Source organism: Micrasema longulum, unplaced genomic scaffold (genome assembly GCF_059751315.1).
Source record: "Micrasema longulum isolate JH-2025_06_02 unplaced genomic scaffold, ASM5975131v1 h1tg001225l, whole genome shotgun sequence".
In the NCBI taxonomy this organism is placed as follows: Eukaryota; Metazoa; Arthropoda; class Insecta; order Trichoptera; family Brachycentridae; genus Micrasema; species Micrasema longulum.
In genome coordinates, this window is record NW_028278412.1 from 402313 (window position 1) to 421807 (window position 19495).

Here is a 19495-nt window from a genome sequence, read left to right on the forward strand (position 1 = left end):
GGGAGTTCAGGATTCTGGGGATATATAATAATGTTTCAGGCGTTTCTTGAAAATGGCTAGAGAAGGTGCATTTTTTATATGAAGAGGTAGGCTCTTTCATAGTTTAGCGGCTAATACAATAACTGAAAAATCACTGAACTTCCTCATTGTAGGTATATCGTTAAAACAAAAAATCGTAATTTTCCGGCTCTAGATTTTAAACAATGGCGCCTGGAAAATTTGTCGTTAGGTGCAAATTCAGTTGGTCCGTGTTGGTAGTTTAATTACAGTACACAGAGTAATTATGTATATTTCTAATACTAGTTTTATAATACATCGCTTGTAACCAAGTGGCCCACCGCAATGAGTGATACAGCTATGTCGTGTATTTGTTCACTTTGTGTAACAAAAAAATAAACAACACGTTTCCTGAATGCCGGAGAATGACTTCATTGAATATATAAAAAAATACAAAATAGTCTAGTATCGTAATCTCAGCTTACAGATCTGTAAATACCATGGCAAATATTGCACATCTTTATCATTACCTACTTAACATTCTTAGGCGGAATAAATTGTCGGCAGCAATTTGAAACGCTGGTGTCAGGGATACGAATACCTATACCTAGTGTAAAGTGTTCAAACACAAGAGACATAATAATTTAATAAATTTTCATTATTCCCTTTCCGCACCTAATAATGCATAAGGCACTGCATTGATACACCAATCGCAGCGTAACTTGATCATTTTTTGTTACATGAAGGTAAGATGACCAGTTTACGCTTTAGGTGCCAGTCCAGGGACTATGAAATATTCTGGCGTAAAAATACATTTTTAAATAAATATTTCATATCAACCATGTCGGGAATCAAACTCGAGACCCCTTGCATGGTAGATAAACGTGATGACAACTACACCACGAGGCCGATAAAAATGTACAAATTATTTATTAATACTTACATAAATAATACAAAGAGTATTCAGCTTAAAAACTCTTATAAATCGGCATTGTAGATTTTAAAATAGTGTTGAACATAAAGGCCTTTGTAAATCGGCATTACAGATAATAAATAAAGAGTGTTGATAGTGAAAAACATTATAAATCTGCATTACATATAAGAAATAGTTTTGATCATAAAAACCCTTATGAATCGGCATTACGGATAAAAAATAAAGAGTGTTGATAGTAAAAACATTCTAAATCGGCATTACGGATATGAAATAAAGAGTGTTGAGCACAAAAAACCCCTCAAAATCGGCATTGCGGATAAGAAACAAAAAGTGTTGAGCACAAAAAACTCTTTTAAATCGGCATTACGGATAAGAAATGAAGAGTGTTGAGCATAAAACACTCTTTTCAATCGGTATTACGGATAAGAAATAAAGTGCTGAACACAAACTTAGGTCGAACCCAAATAAAAAAGTGAAAGAATAAGTAATGTATTACAATTAAAATAATGTATTACAACAGAAATGGAGAAAATTTTATTAAAAATAATATAACTGACTAAGCATTTACAGGGCGTACGACCTATCATTGGTTGGTTTAAGTGGCCACTTGACACACTGTGTAACATTCACTTCCGAAATTCCAAATTCCTTTCATCTGTTATTTTCTGTAAAGTTAAAGAGCTGAAACCTTTATTGATGGGGGTGAGATTCATCTGACTGAATTATTGCTTATTTATAAATTAGTTAAATAAGATGCGTTATAATTTATTGTTAAGTAGTAAAATAATTTTAAAACAAAAACGAAAATTCATTTTATCATTTTTAATTTTGTTTATTATATTGGGTTTTACTAAAATACCTGCCTAACTTGTATTTTTTATCGAGTTCATTTATTTTTTTAAATCTGTAATTGGTATTATGTTTTTTTCATTTTTTTCTTGTCATATATTTTTTTGTTCAAGATTGTATGATTTTTAAAATGGATAAAATCATTGTAAATAACTTAATAATATCAGAACAAATATTTTTATGAAGGTATTTAAAACCAGTAACACTATAAAAATATTTATTTTGTTATCATAAATATTAAACTATTTGAATAAAATTATATCGGGCAATAAAACACATAAATGTGAAACTAAATAATAAACCATTATGGTCATACTACATATCGAATTAATAATAAAGACATAAAATTTTTCAGCTCACTTATTTTATTATTTTATTTATTAGGAATTATATTATGAACCAATGAAGAAGTTCAGTGGTTTTTATCTTTTTGTTAATAGACTATTAAACTAAGATATTTTTTTTTTCTCAATTTGTATATATTTTTTAAAGTTTTGTATTTCTGAAATAACTCCGCGTGTGATGTCAGAGGTTCTTTTCCGGTTATTCTCGATCAGATCTTCCCATTGGTCCATCCACGGCAAGCAAACCAGAAGTCTTCCATAACTCTCATATCATCGGTTGATTCATATGAACCAATGACGTCATTCAAAGTAGTTTGTTTTTATTATTTTTTTCGTACATTTTCAAGAAACTTGCAGTACAATTTAATTCTCCAATTTTTACCGTCCGCAATAAAACATTTATTGTATCCAATTTTTCAAAATTTTTCTCTAAAGTTTCTCATTAATGATTTGTTTATAATGCAAGGTTTGAAGGATACATATCACCGATATAATTCGAGTATATTACGATATCACATATCATGATATTTATTGCTGATATTTACAAATTATTTTTTGTTTTATTTTTTAAGAGACATTCCCGCGTTTCTCTGTGTGTTGTAGACCGGAATGGGGATTAACCCGAAACAGGGCAATAATATGCAGCAACAGCAGCTCTAGAGATATACTTTTCAACCTTTGGTTTGGTTCAGTCCAAACATAGAGAAAGTCTGGGTAATGGTAACTGGAATTCCTCTTTAAATATTTCAACCAACACCCTGAAGCCGGACATACCTACCTACTGATTTGGGGAGGCATTGGTCAGATATGTGCATGAAGATTCCACGGGGCTTGATGATATTCCAATAGTTAACTTGATAAGAGATTAATTTCTCTATTATCCTTTGTAATTTTCCTTGTTTAATAGATATTACATATTCATTAACTATCTAAACAAGCTGTAATTGTGACGTCTATTTCCCCTTAGTTCATGTAAACTAAATATCACTTTTTGATATGCATATAGGTATCGGATGTTTTGATATTTATTTTATGATGTTTTCGAACTCTGTTATAATGTATTTTTTACTGGGAAATCCCGTGCCTAAGAATAAATTTACGAATTTACATCATGTAGTGTCATACCTCATGCTTCGTCATGCTGACTGCTGACCAATGCTGTTAAAACAGACAGTTTTTATCTTTAACTAAGGTTTCATAGAAAAAAAATAGAAGACATGTTTTGATTGTGGGTTTTCCAACTACAACAAGGTAACTTCAAAAATGTTTTGAGTGTGTCCAAATGTTTGCAGACAGGCTGGATTCCCTCCTCTGATGAATCTCACCCACACGACAAAGGTTACTCTTTTACTTCACAAAAATCAACATACATTGAAGCCTGTACCCACTTACCCGAATCTGTTTTAAAGGTCTTGCGGCGTCTTTTCAGATCCGCACATTGCAAAAACATTTTTTTTTTAGCTGTGATGAACGGTAAATTTATTTATTTTTTCAAAAAAAGTCTTTGTTTTCAAAAGATTCGCGTATTTATATTTTTTGAATTTACTTTTACTGCTTTCAATGCCCCGATCACAAAAATCAACAGACAGAAGAGTCGAAGTAATATGGATGTTTAAACATAGGCAGAATTATGAATGTTACACAGTGTGTAAATTGCCCACTTAAACCAGCCAATGATAGGTCATAAGCCCTGTAAATGCCTAGACTTTCATATTCACTGCTAAAAAATGTTTTCACTCAATTTAGATCTAGGTAACTTCAAAATCAGAATTTTTGAGGTACCACTAAAAAAACATTTTTGTATCCTTCTTCGTGAAGACTTTACGTATACAAGTTGTGCATTTAAATCATCATGCTATTATTTAAATGTATCATGGCTTGTCTATTTGAAGCATTCACAAAGAAATATTGAAAATTTATTTTCTTTTATTTATTTATTTTTATAACTCCAAAAGCAGGATTTTGGAGTTACTAGTTGTAGTAATTACCCCAGGATATGATCTCGAGGAGAATATAAAATGAACCTATGGATAAATGCCAGGATGGATCTGTTAAACTAATTTGAACAAAACTAAGTTAAACTAAACAAGAAATAACAATAAAAAAACTGAAATGATGCACTATATTTTAATGTCGACTGTATTCAGGACAACAAACACTTAGAACAGGATTTTTTGTAACGGTCGTTTTATTATTTTTAATTAGTTTTTAACCAACAATATTTTGAGTATGTCAGTATAGATGTATTCAATAATTGAGATCATCTAGAAATATTTGAAAACTCCCATATAGGAAGTCATATTGTTTCATTGGATCACAATATGTATAGACAATATTCCTAACTACATCGCACTTGTTTAAAAATAAACAAATAGTTCAACGACAATAGTTGTTAAGATTATTTAATACACGAACAGTTGATCATGTGGTAAACCAGTAGAGATGAGTGAAATTTGTGAAAGTCCATTACAAGTGTTAATGGAAACTGGAAACAACTTTATTGAAGATATAGGTAACTTTTATCAAGTGTGAATACTTACTATATTTTAATGAAACTGCAAATTTACCAACAAAGGTAAAATAAATAAATTAAAATACTTTCATTTCACAAATCGAGAATAACGTTGAACTTATAAATTGTATTTAGAATAGGTTTCAACAGTTATATTATATAACTATGGATGTATAAAAAACAAGTTTTCGTTCACAATTTTCGGGTTTAAAAACGAGCACATGCAAAATGGCACACAGATTTTCCACAGGAAATCACATTTTGCAGTACCTATATTGATTTTTCCATGATATTAAATTTGATGTACACAGCCAGGTTTTTTAAAATCGAATAAAGTAAGTTATAGGTTTAAAAGAGTTAATGAATTTGAATTATTTTTAGGACCCGTTGTTCCTTTCAATGGAGACTTTAAGGATCAGGGCACCGGACTTGAATTTACTTATCATGACCACGAAGAGATGACGAGATTCCTTAGAGCAACAAGTGCCAGATATCCCAACCTTACTGCTTTATATTCTATCGGAAAATCTGTGCAAGGTAACAACACTACATAATACTTTAATTACATTTAGTAACCATATAAATTAATAAATGCACTTTTAGAATAAAATACTTAATTTTTATCAAAATGTTTTAAATTTAATATAGACTGTGATTCATATAGAATTATGTGTTTTTTTAGTTTTGATACGATTTTTTGTTTAGACTGTCATACTAGTCAACTATCAAATGTTATCAACCATCTAATATCTAAATTTAGTAAATGGGGTCTAGAATTTCAACCGTCCATGCGCTCAGTAGCTGCAAGACTTGTTGTAATCTAAATTCTAATTTTATAAATCTGCTTTTTATTTCGTTTTTAAAATATCACTTAAACTCAAAACTTCATTGTCAAATAAAAAATTTAAAAATAAAAATGTAAATAGGGGCTAGATTTCTTATTGTCCATGCGCTCTGTATCTGCAAGACATTCTGTTATCTAGCTCATATATATCATAATTGTAATATATCATAATTGGAGACGAGGAACTAGAATCCCAATTGTCCATGCGCTCTGTAGCTGCAAGACGTGCTGGGATATTTATTTATTGTACAGCGCCCTTGAGGTGATTTTCACAAAAATGTCGCTATATAAATTATCCAAACATTATTATTACATTAGTCAATAAAAATATTTTTACAATTAAATGAAGAATATTTGTTATTAGAATTCAATATCATTAATGTATATATCAGTAAATAAATTATCCGTTAGGGCTCTACTTAGATAAAACTTATTATAACTTGTTGGCATGCGTCGCAGTCCGAGTATAAACACAAATTGGTACATGATTACAACACCAGGTTTACTAGTATGGAAGGGTGGATGTTCCTAGATATTCTGATAAAAACGGCAAAAGGACACTGCAATACAGTATACCTAAAATATGTAACATGTTACCAAACAATATTAAGAATAGTGAAATTAATGCAGTTGAGACATATGCTCAAATTATAGCTATTGGAAAAAAGTTTTAATTTTTTTAAATAAAATATGTGAGTATGGTATAATATGCAATGATTTTCAAATATAATTAAAATTAATGTAGGTTAAGTTTAAAACATTGAAAAAAAATACCTGCTGCTTACAATTCAGCAGGACTTTAATTTTAAGATTATTGTATATGTTTTTGAAAATAAGTAAAAAAATAAAAAATAGGTTTTCCTACTACTATGCATAATCTTTGCTAATTCCTGCAAAAGTTTAAAAAAATGGTTCTCGCATATTTGCTCACAAGCATAACATGCCTTCTGTCATCCTATGTACACAATCAGCATCTAAATTAAAGTGAAAATCATGCTTTCAATTATCGGAGTTTAATTCAAATGATCTAAACATATAATATGCTACAGGTGTTTCAAATAGTTGCTGATTCTACATATCTCAACTTTGTAGGTCGTGAACTGTGGGTAATGGTTGTGTCAGCTTCACCATATGAGCATATGATAGGAAAACCTGATGTGAAATATGTAGGAAACATTCACGGAAATGAGGCTGTTGGAAAAGAACTATTACTTCATATGATTCAGGTTAGTGTATTTTATAAACATGTATAAGTACTGATAAATTATACGCAAACCTCCACCTGATTTTACACTTTATTATTGTCATTAATAATTTTATTGACGTCTGCCTGTTTGTGACTTGTAAATACTGTTTCTATATCACGATGTGTCAATAAAGATAAAAAATTTAATTACTTTTAGAACTGACCATCTTTAGCTGATTCCAAACAAAAGTATACAAATTAAAATTTATTTTTTATGTTTGGTCAAAGATACAAAGATTATTTTTAGAAAAATTATTTGACATGCTTCCTCAGATAATAAAGTTGACAAAAATAAATAAGTTTTCAATAAAGAAATCAAAATTTGGCTGAAGCATATCAACAAAGAAGAAATATTAAAAAAATATATTTGAGTGAAAAATAAACAGTCCTCATCAGAACAGGTTGTCCTAGTGAGAAGGACTTATGTAATGTTTCAAAATAGTTTAATAAAAATAATAAATAATATTTCCTATCTAAGTTACAAATATTCTGTGTTGTTTGCCTAAATAAGTGGGAACAAAATGTATTTTGAAGTAGGCATTATGTTTATTGTAATATTACATGTGTATAGTCTCTGGTTATGTGTCAATATTGGAATACTACCCTAACTACAGAGTTGTATTGGTTATACTGACTTATTTGCAATATTCTACCACAGCCCATTTTTAAGGAATCTCTATTCATTAGGAATTTACATATTTACTGTTTTTGTAATTTCAGTATTTGGTGACATCTTACGAAACAGATAGCTACATAAAGTGGCTTTTGGATAATACCCGCATTCATATTCTACCATCCTTGAATCCAGATGGATATGCGGTCAGTAAAGAAGGACAGTGTGATGGTGGACTTGGAAGGTATCCTTTTTATTATAACAGAATATTTTTAATTATTTAATTTAATTTCAAGGATTTCTTCTCATTTCTGTTTCCCGATTGCCCTCTTTTTAATATACCTACCGTTATCTCTTTAATATACAAAATCATATATATAATATAATATACATAATCACAAACCATACTCACATAATCATGTGTTGATAATGTACAGATTATAAACACTGTCTTTGTGGGGACAGGGGATAGGGGTATTTTCTTTTTCCGACATGAATATTATGAACTTATCTCTTTAAAGAAAATTTATGTATAATTAAAACTGGAAATTCTTGTAAAATGGAATAGCCAAAGTAAAAATAATTAAGAAAATATTTTATTGGCTAAATTATGAAATTTTGTTATACAGTGCCAATTTATGTATAATTATCAGCATACTCATACTACCACAGACCTAAACTTTAGTCATTTATCTTCAAAACTTGGATGTAATTTCTCATGTATTAAATCAGCAAGGAAATGAAATAATTATTTTTTATTTTTTTACTGCAGGTTTTAATTTAATTGAAGTATTCATAGTATTTCAAATCTCTGCTTAGGATACTATTTTTTTTATGATTTAGTTACTCAAATCAAATATTATGCAATGCTTTTTTTTTCTTTTTAGATATAATGCAAGAGGATTTGATTTAAATCGCAACTTCCCTGACTACTTTAAGCAGAATAACAAGAAAGCTCAACCAGAAACAGAAGCAGTCAAAGAATGGATTAGCAAGATACAGTTTGTGTTGTCTGGATCCTTACACGGAGGAGCATTGGTTGCCAGTTATCCATTCGATAACACTCCCAACTCTAGTAGGTTATTTTATAAAGCATATTATACTTGTATATTAATAAATACTGTCATCATGGATCATAAATCTGTAGGTAGAGGATCTCCTGTGAGAACCATTGATACATATTTGTATAGTAGATGCAGCACTAAGCACCTATTTTGTGTTCCATTTGACTTACGTTCCGGAACTTAATTTGTAGTCGGTAAGTGTGAAGCAGCGTAAAAAGGTGCGACATACAGCTTTGAATTCACAGTAAACTGGCATAGTTAGTTAGTCCTTTTTACTCTATTGAGCGTTTTGCACGGCAATGTTGATACGACAACGCTCATTTTTTAGAACATAGTTTCAAACTATCGTTCTATGAAGCATCATCTCTATTTAATCATACATCAGTGGTGAGAACACAAAAATTTAATGGGATTTTTCTCAAGTCTGTAATTGGGCTTCTTGTTCCAAAAAAAAGAGCAATAAAAAATAAATTAGTGTTGTAACAAGTTGGATAGAATTCATTAGTTAGACATTTATATTATGCAGCCATTTTATTTAAAAAAATTGAATTGGTACTTTTTAATTTAGGTGGTGTTGCTAGATATAATCTTTATTTAATTTATTATTTCTATTATTTCATTAATTTGTGTAATTTATTGATATTTGGTACCAACAGTAAATGAACTTTATTTAATTACATGCTACTTAAATACAAAGGAATTTGTCGATCTTCTGCATTATGCTCGGGTAAGATAAGTTTATTTATCAATTTTTCTAAATCAATATGCTAGGCTATCAGTTCTTACATAAATGCAATATAAGATATGAATGAGTAAACTTGCCATTCATATGTATCGTCATTTTTGGATGATCTCGTGTAGGTTGGACAGGCTTAAATGAATTAAACTCAACATGGTTCCTTACACTATGCACAGCAAAAATGGCACTGAATGTACCTGAATGTACTGCCGACTGCGACATGGTACAATGACATATTTTTTTCTACACAATACATGGTCTACCCTAAAGATGGCTCCTAAAATGGTAACAAAAATGCCGGAACTAATCCAACCTACGCGGGATCATAAAAAAAAGACTACATATTGATAACAGTGCCGTGAAAATCTATGCATCTAACTATGTAAATATCTGCTATATAGCTTATATATCAGTAGAGAGAAAATATTTTCTTTTGCCTCAATGATGCATATTAAAAAAATATTTGCAAGTAGGAAACATTTTGTGGATTGATGCATCCAATTGATAATTAAGCAGTCAATTATTGTTTAAATATTGTTTATTATGTTCATTGAATAGTAAGTTTATTTATTTGTTAAAATTTACATGTCCCCTGGGAGCAGTCTTCCAAAGTTATTCTTCATCACCTTCACTGACACCAGATGATGATGTGTTCAAACACCTCTCCCTCATTTACTCTAACAACCACGCCAAGATGTCCCGGGGTATATCTTGCAAGTCTGGATCCCAAAACTTTGAAAATGGCATCACAAATGGAGCGGCGTGGTATCCTTTGACAGGTAAAAATAACATCTTTAATACTAAAACATAAAAAAAAACTTTATTAACTCGTACCAACCAAAGTTGGGTCCCATTGGACCCTAAAATATTGATTATGTGAAAAGTTATTTTGGTGCGCTCGGATACTTGAAATTATAATTTTATTTAACGAAATCGTCATCAAAGACAAAACTTTAATATATGTCTTCTCAGTAAATCACAGCACATTTTGATTTATTTAATTGAACTGAAAAACCTACAAAAAGTCCTGAAAGGCAACTTTTAAAACTTGGTCTAATCTGACCCACTATCGCCACACGCCTAATTTTTTTTACCAAAACGACTTTTAGAATTAAAAGAATGATTCATTTGGAAAAACTTTGTCGACTTTGTTAATTTATTAAAATAAGTGGCATGATAAATAAAAATGCTTTTCCAATATATTATATAAAATTTTTCTTCATTATCCCGGCAAGATTCTGAATTGAAAGTCAGAATTCCTAGTCCGCAACACTAGCAACGGAAACACAACCTGGTTCAATTGCAATGTCTTTAAGAAGTTATATGATAGGAAAATGAATAAGACTCTACAACTCTGGCTCTCGTTTGATGAATAGTTAATATATTTCTCACGACATTTTACTTAGTAGGTACTTGCATGGTAATCACTGTAAAATTATGTTGATTTAAGGTGGAATGCAGGATTATAACTACGTCTGGTATGGGTGTATGGAAGTCACCCTAGAATTATCTTGTTGCAAGTTCCCTCCAGCTCACGAACTACCAAAGTATTGGCAAGACAATAAAGCTGTAAGTATGATAGAAAAATATGTCTTAATATCTGTACACATTACAACTGCGAAACAATGTTGCATATTTATGAAAATTATTAAAACATTCTTGTCAGATTTTTGCAGCCGTTGGAAGATTATCCGGATTTGAGATTAGTCAATACAGTTATTTAGAATTATGTGGGTCATGATTATATTCAATGGCACACGATGTGGATTACATACATGAGATTTATTTTTCACTGAGTTGACAAAGTAAGAATAGTTTATAATAAAGAGCTTTAGAGATTAGACAGAGCGTGTTTGCTGAGAGCTGTCATGCGTGGAAAAGAAGACAATCTTTCTGGTGTTCTTCGTTTTATAATGTTTGACAACCCCCTCTTTATTGGCAGGTCCTGCATTCCATGCGATGTTCAGTTAAAAATACTAAATTGACACGTGTTGAAATTAAAGTTATAAATTGGATTGACAATACAAATGGGTTCAGTTCTTAGCAGAATTTTTAATACAATAAAAAAGCTGCGGATGTATTTACATAAATCTATAAAAAACTATGTATTTATTTAACTTAAAGTAAAATTATTTTTTTTCAGTCACTCATTAAGTTCCTATCTGAAGCTCACCGAGGAGTGCAAGGATTTGTGATGGACGAGAATGGTAATCCAGTGGAGAAAGCGTACTTGAACATCAAGGGAAGGGATGTAAGATTCCAAACTACCAAATATGGAGAGTTCTGGAGGGTACTCTTACCTGGAGTGTACAAATTAGAGGTAATTAAACAAACCTCACAATAATCAATAATTTAATACCAAAAACACATTCGACTTTTGCTCAAAGAAATTTCCCTTTTGAGAATTTCGCAAGAGTGTTCAATGTCCTGGATGAAAATATTAAGTTATCCAAAATGAAAGCCATTTTCAGGAGAAGTGTATAAGTTTGAATCTTGTTTAAAAGTGAAGAGACCATTGCAGGAGACTGCTGCGAGACATTGTACTACATATATTTATATACTGTTAAGCGTCTTGTCCAGATGTTTATTAAAATATATGTTTATGTAATCATTTTTAATTTTAATTTTAGCTATTGTTTAATAATGTGCATACTTTCACTTTCCATTATGTTGTGTCCCAACGCAACACAGAGCTCTTGGCCTCATAGAGTTATTGTGTTAGTTATATTTGTATGAATATATAAAATAAAATAAATCAAAATAATAAATGCTCAAGTTTTTTAAATATAAACTTTAAAAAAGCTAGAAGCTAATGTTAAACATACTAAAATGATAATGTAGAGAACATTGTCGAAAAATACATGTATATATTTGTATTATTGTGCAATTGTACCACAAAAGGAGGTGGTGAATTGAAGTATTACACATCAAAACTAGAGACCCCTTTTGATTGTTGTGATCTTAACGGGAATCTAACATAAAACCCATGCGAAACAAGCATTCATTACTCCACAAGGGCCGCCATTTTATTTACTGTCCGAATCCTTTCATTGAATTTTGAGTATGTAAATAATTGTAATCAATATAAATAACCCCATCATGCATTAAGTGGCAACTGGCAACTGGCAGATGTTTATTTTATTTATTTATTAATTTTTCAAATTATTTAAGGACTTAGGTACTCGATTAGTCAAACATTATATTATATTTTACATATTATGTAGGTAGATGTAGAAAAAACAGTGAATTTATCTTAAAAAGCCATTAATATTTTTTTCAGTTTAATTAGTTATTATACTAATATATTTTATGTAAATAAGTGGAAACATGCGAGGATCACTCAGGTTGGCGGCAATCATTGCTTCCACCGTGCAATTTTGCTTTGTTCAGAGTTAAAATTCGTATTTAAATTTATTGTTTATTTTAGATTAATGCCAATGGGTTTGCACCGAAAGAAGTGGACTTCATGGTTGTAGATAATCATCCAACATTACTCAATGTCACCTTGCATTCTGCTAAGGTAGGTTTTATAACATTACTTTGTACAAAATTTATAAATATGTGATGGGATTTAAAATGATAAATTCGAATTTATAATTTATCCATTTCTTGATTTAGCTGCACCATTTATTGAAATATAAACTGATGTAATTACTAATATTGATTGCTGTGTGTGTAAAAAGTTCTAAATTCCAAGGATATGTTTTTTTAATTATTTAAACAATATATCTATCGAAATTAAGAGTTAAAATCATATTATCCTATAATAATTAAGAATGATTAGCTGTCAAAAATTTTATGTCGTCATTGTGACTTGTGACATACATGTATACAGGTGTGCATTAAACCCTGTCACATCCGAAACCATGATGATCAGTATGAGCATGAAGACATATTGGCACATTAAAATATTTTTTTAGAATTAATAAGATTAAAAAAAATAAAATATCAAAAAAAGCAAATGGTTGTTTACTTCTGCAGGGGTGAAACGAGGAGGAGGAAGGGGGGGGAGTCTGATACTGCGCCGCACTCCCCTCACTTCTCCCCTGCAGAAGTAAGCAACTATTTGTTTTTTAAATATTTTATTTAAAAAAAAATCTTTGTTCTAAATACTTTTTAAAATATGCTAATATATCTTCTTGCCCATACTAATCATCGTAGTTTCGGATGTGACAGGGTTTAAAGAACACCCTGTATATTAATGCATTATTTACATCATCCATAAAAACACCTTTCTACATTGGAGGGATTTTGCAAGTGTAATTTTCAAATCTATTTTATTTAAGAATATTTTATTGATCTTTTAAAAATATTTTTTTATATCTATTATTGAGGTGGGTTTTTATCAATTTCAAAGAATATAAACATTCCTATGTAAACATCCTTTATTTTACATTTTCATTCACCATATACGGATTCCATTTAACCACTTTGCTATAGTTCTTTTTAAATACCTTTTAGCATCATTATTGAAGCAAAATTTCAATGAAAATTAGTGGCCATTGAAATCCTGTTAAAGTGTATAAAAAGAAGAGCCAATGGGATCCGTAGGTGGGGCACGTGGTGAAAGGTTATAAAACACATGCTAATTAAGTAAAGTATTCCCATAATTTTTCACTTGTACATATATAATTAGAATGTTGCATATTGTTCCCTGCAGGGGTACTTCATGAAACATAACTCCCGCACGCGGAAGCCGTACCAACCAAATAGGAAAACTGTTTACTCAGCAGCCGGAAGTGGGGAAATCCTATTCCCTAGTAACTAACCACCCTTCCTACATTCCTCACCCACTCATGTTCTATTGCTTTCCCTTGCCACCATTATTTTATACCTTACATATTTAAGAGATTAATTTAATTTTTAAGTTACTAAAACAACATACAAAACTATTCATGGCCGCTTCTCAATTGAAGCATTTTTTTTTTACATAGCCTTGCAGCTTCTCTGTCGACTGACGATTCTTACAAATTCTCCCAAAGCAGGTTCGCATCTCGTATTTCTGTTATGAACTGCTGACAAACTGTCAGCAGTGGACGCCGAAAATGTCTTAAAAAGTTTTTTTTAAATGGCATCCACGGTATGTGGCCCAGCAAATTAAATCATCTCTGCTTTAAAACATCAACTTTACTGTAAATATAAACAGTATTGTACAATAGTATAGAAAAACTTATTGTGTAAACAGTTATTATGTGTAAAATAGAATGGAAAATTCCTATATCTTTTGCGCGTAATGAAATTGTAATTATGGTTAAATAAGTCAGAATTTTTTCATCATATTTTTGTATGGAAAACCTTAATTATCTCAGAAATATATCAAATATTTATATATATATATAGACATTCAGTAATATCTTTGACAAAATATAAATATTTTTTAAAAATGTAACGATTTCATAAAATATATTTGACTATATTAATTTATTGAGAATTTCTGAGAAATTAAAATAATATAGACGTCATTGATGATAGCATGTTATAAATAACAATATTGTCATAGGAAAAAAACAAGGTGTGTAGAAAAAATAACCAACAATTGGTCACAGTTAACTACTTATGAATTTATTTAGAGCAAGTTTTTATGACTCATTTTGCTTACAAATTAAAGAAACAGAAGATTATAAAATCTTCGCCAGTGCAAATGCTCAAGTGTACTTTAAAATATGTAACAGATGAAGAAAGAGTTAAAGATACTATATTGTGCATGAAAAGGGTTTACATTTAATTATTTTGAAGAGGTTATTTCGAAAGTAATTATGATTTTATTTTGTTTGATATTATCATAAGCTAAGTCAAAAAAGGCCAGCAAACTTAAATTTATTTTATTTTAAAATACGTAGTCACATTAAGCAATTAATATTTTTATTATTACGCTGACATAAAACATATTTTGGCATGCTTAAATGATAATAGTTGTAGAGTACTTGATGGGGAGTTCATAAGCATGTTGGTTTGAAGAATGAATGAAAAAAAAGGAACAAAATTAGTGCTTATCATATTTGAAAGATTAGATATGTATATTAAAATGAATAATCTATTGATTGTGTGTTTACATATTCCAAAATATAATATCATTTATAAATTGAAGAAAAAAAAAAATGTAATTGGATAATTAAAAACATTTATTAACAGTTCTATAGGCATTTGCAAGAAAATTTTAATCATTACTTATATTTTATTATTCAAATATTATTTTACTCATTGTTGTAGTGGATTGCAAAAGAAAAACATTTGAATTTAGCAAAAATGACAGAATATTAGCGAGTGTCGAACAGATTTTTGGGTAAAATCATTTTTACATAAAATACAGCATGTTTAATATAACAAATGTATTATTTAACCACTCTCATCTTAAATGAATTAAACATCACATTGACAATATTTAATATTAATTTCACATTTAGATAAGTTATATTATAGAAGTATTTTTGATAAGGAAAATTTTATTTATTTTAACTTAGTTTTTACACAACTCTCCCGCCATCCATATCCTTTGTACAAATGATCAAACATATTGGTGGCAGGTCTTCTTATATCTATTTACATGTGAGTATAAACATTTTCATTTAAATATATTGTATAAATGTTTGCAAAGGTAGATAATAAAATCTTTTCCAATACTACATACTTGCCTCTGAAGAGTGTATAAGTAACCAAGAACTTTCACTGACAAATTTGAAAAAGTACCTAAATTTTAGTTGCAAAATAATCTTACGTGAATGAGAAGCGAATAACGGTACTATTTTTTTTCTTGTATGATGCAATTAGACACTCGTGTTGTGCTACATTTTCAAAAAAAATTAAAATATTTTTGCATTCTTATGATTAACCAAAATATTTGAGCCATTTTAATTTACTTTAAATTTTAGAGATATTTTCATCAAGTCCTAAAAACCGTGTTAGAAAATGGGCAAGTTGTTTATCTTTATTTATTATTTTCGTACATTTCTTTATCTAATGATACCTTCTATAAGCGCGAATTTAAAATAAAAAACTGATGTAAAAACTTAGTGCTCACTTTTCTAGATAGGGAGGCCTGGGCCCCTGGAGGCGAGACGTATTCTACGTCACAAACACTTGCCATCTTAATTTTTTCATGATTGATTTTTGACTGCAAGAAAATGTTGCCAACAATATAGGGTCTACTTTTATTTTGAAATAAGCAAAAATTTACAATGGCAACAGAGGTTCAAAATATTCATATTTTGAATTACCCGAAAATAAGACAACTCGCGGCCAGTGGGACAAACGGCATGTATGACGTTTTGGTGCCAAACTTGTACGCAATGTTTATTAAAAGCGCAGTCCGCAGTCATAAAGCGTGATGTTTAAAGGTGCCAACAGTTTTGTATGTGGTGGTCATCTTTAAACCAGAAAATTATAAATGAACACTTGTTTAGAATACATATTTATTTTATTTTATCATTAGAATCTTAAAAATCCACTCTAAATATAGATATTATACTTTTACTGTTTGTTTTCCTTGTTGTGAAAATACCCCATTGGAATTAATAAATTTACATTTTCAGCGCATCGATGGGGGACCATTTTATAGGCCAATCATTCCTCCTCAGTACGTACCGAGACCTCCACTGACCCCAGAATCCACTGGAATCCTTTCTACTTTTACTAATGGACTGAACAACTTTGTGAATAACATCTTTGGGTAGACACTGGGATCTCATCTCTTATTTTTACTATAATTAAAATACATTTTTTATTATTTTGACACTAGAAGAAGTACAAATAAAAGACACACAGTTTTAAAGGTAGACTTGGTCAAAATATTGTCTCCAACGTAGATTAAATTTAAGTGTAGGTTGAAATTGAAAATTAGTGTTTTTAGAAAAATAGAACTGTCACTCCATCAAATTATATTCATCACTGTTACTCGTTTAAAAATCTCAAAAGCGTATTCCAAAATCTTTGAAAAAAAAACAATTTATGCCTTATGCGTTTCTTTATTAATAAACATAAAAGTATTTTCCGAATCCAAAATAAAAACATTAAAAAAAAAAAAAGCATACTAAATTAGATAAATATATTGATTATTGTAAGAAGTAGTGATATGTTATAAATTTCCCTCCATAAATGTTAAGTAAAAATCCACAATATGTACCTAGCTTTACTAACATTAAGAAATTATTTTTCTCAAACAAATTATTAGTTATACATATTATTTATTATAAAAGTCAAATAATTATTTGATTTTGATCCATTTTGCTATTCATATTTGGCTGGCGATTACGTCAAAGCATATTATATGTACTGCTGGTCTAGGATCTAGGATCATGTTTAAATCTGTCAAAAAAAAATAGTCTTTATTCATGTATTATTAACGTCACATAAAAAATATATTAAAAAAACAAAATATAAAAATCTCTCTTGTGATGTGGTAGATTAGTAAGTGCATTAACTGTAGTAGAAGTAGTTATAATGTTAATGAACTCGAAATTATATTGTGATAAAGTATTCATTGTCTTCCCATCCGCAAAATGAATTCATATATTTATAATCCATTTATAATCCATGTTATTTTTTGAAAGAATTATTTAATATCAGAGCAATAAAAAAAAAAATATTCGACACAATAAATATTCCTACTATTATATAGTAAGTAATTTTAATTCTAAATATTCTAGTAATTGTGTAGATGTAACCGGGTTGGTAGGACCTCTTATGAACTTATTCAAATAAAAAATATTTATTTATAGGGTGTTATTTATTCCTACTTCAAGTTAATTCAGTTTCCACTAACCAATCATTGATTTCTTTAAATATTTTATTACATTATGGACACAGCTTTCATTCATATCTAAGCCCTATGCCTGCAAATATCATCTCATTGATTAAGGTATTTATTATTACATTTGTTTCATATAAAATAGGACTTTTACTTTGGTCAAATGCATATTTAAAAAAATCTATTTTGATATCTATGTAAAATTGTAAACTATTCATTGAAAATTCACCTGAAAACTTAACCCCTGTCACACAGAAGTCTTACAATAAAAATAATATATCTGAACAAAACTATAACGCTATTAGAGTATGGCAAAATATCAAATCACACACAAAAATGTTACACAAAAAAGAACAAAAAGTCTTATAACAGTTAGTTGTTTGCAGAGAATTTGAAGTTTGAGAATAAAGACAATAGGAGCCATACTTCTTTCTTTTTCCACATCCGCTCCTAAGTGGAGCATGTGGACATCAATCAGATGCCTCCGGGAGACTATCGTTAGCCAGCACTCAACGGTCAATCCTGCATCCCTTAGTTCCGCCGAATAAAGCTGAAATATCGTCATTGACGGCCTTCCAGGACGGCGGGAGCTCGTAGGTGTGAAGAAGAGTAACTTAGGTTAAGACTCCTGAGGCGTCCGCAAACTGTGTCCAAGCCAAGCCCGCCAACACACCCTCAAAACGATATTATAGGAGGCTTCCACGCCCATTTTTAGACTTCAATGTTAGATATGAAATCGTAATATGAAACCTTATAGCTCCTAATATTCTCTTTCAAAACTGATAAGTTTGTTGAGTTTTAGGATAGTAATACATAAAAATTCAACATCATTGTACACTTAAAATATACACCCTAATCCGAACACATGTACAATAAAATTTTATATATAATTAACAGTCTTCTCCTTAGTTTTTTATGGTCTTTTCACTTCTCAACTGGGGTGTTAGTGTCGAGTTTTCGTTTATTAAGCTATTTACACATGTGTTAGTACTATAATATACAAGTTAGTGTGATAGTGTTTAATATTTTGAAAACTTTACATGTTATATAACATATTTAACTTAACACTATTTATTACTAGATATTTATGTAGAATTTTAAATACATGTTTATTGGATATGAGTAGGGAATGAGATGTGAATATCAGAGAGGTTGGATAGGAAATCTGGATAGCAATCATGATAGCTCGACGATAGCTCAATATAACTCATCTATTTTTAGATTCCAGAATACCGGGAATAAATATGCATCATATTTTGATATATTTAGTTTATCTCTGCCTAACTTAAAAAATAAAGTGACCAACATATTTTTATCAAAAAGAGCAAATCAACTTCAGGAGATTGGGTTAGAATAGTTAAAATTTGATTGATTATTGTATTTTGTTATTGTATAATTACTTTAAAATATGTATGTATTTCAAGTAATTTATAATATCTATATTACGAGTATATTAATATATCATACTCGATTTATTAATATTTTTATTTTTAAGCACTCTTTCAACCACGTATATGTAAATGGCAGAAATGCCGTGTATAAATAAATACATTTATGGGGCATCTAAAAAAAACATGGTTAAAGTTTATCAAAGGGTTAAAAATTGGATA

General features: G+C 29.8%; 1 protein-coding gene across 5 annotated transcripts in view; it reads left to right on the plus strand.

The window, feature by feature from the left end:
* LOC148276402 (carboxypeptidase D) overlaps positions 1 to 17163 on the plus strand; it is a 43954-nt gene extending 26791 nt beyond the window's left edge. Inside the window, exons 3-11 of one of the 5 annotated variants that reach the window (XM_088234320.1) lie at positions 5018 to 5173; positions 6573 to 6706; positions 7447 to 7583; positions 8227 to 8414; positions 9745 to 9921; positions 10593 to 10711; positions 11286 to 11462; positions 12570 to 12662; positions 16672 to 17163. In XM_088234320.1, the coding sequence (XP_088090446.1) occupies positions 5018 to 5173; positions 6573 to 6706; positions 7447 to 7583; positions 8227 to 8414; positions 9745 to 9921; positions 10593 to 10711; positions 11286 to 11462; positions 12570 to 12662; positions 16672 to 16812 (1322 nt within the window). In that variant the 3' untranslated portion in view covers positions 16813 to 17163. Of the gene's footprint in view, positions 1 to 5017; positions 5174 to 6572; positions 6707 to 7446; positions 7584 to 8226; positions 8415 to 9066; positions 9131 to 9741; positions 9922 to 10592; positions 10712 to 11285; positions 11463 to 12569; positions 12663 to 13802; positions 15207 to 16671 lie in introns of those variants that run through there. The other 4 variants (XM_088234319.1, XM_088234321.1, XM_088234322.1 and 1 more) reach the window with 4 other exon arrangements.
* The last annotated feature ends 2332 nt before the right edge of the window (positions 17164 to 19495 follow it).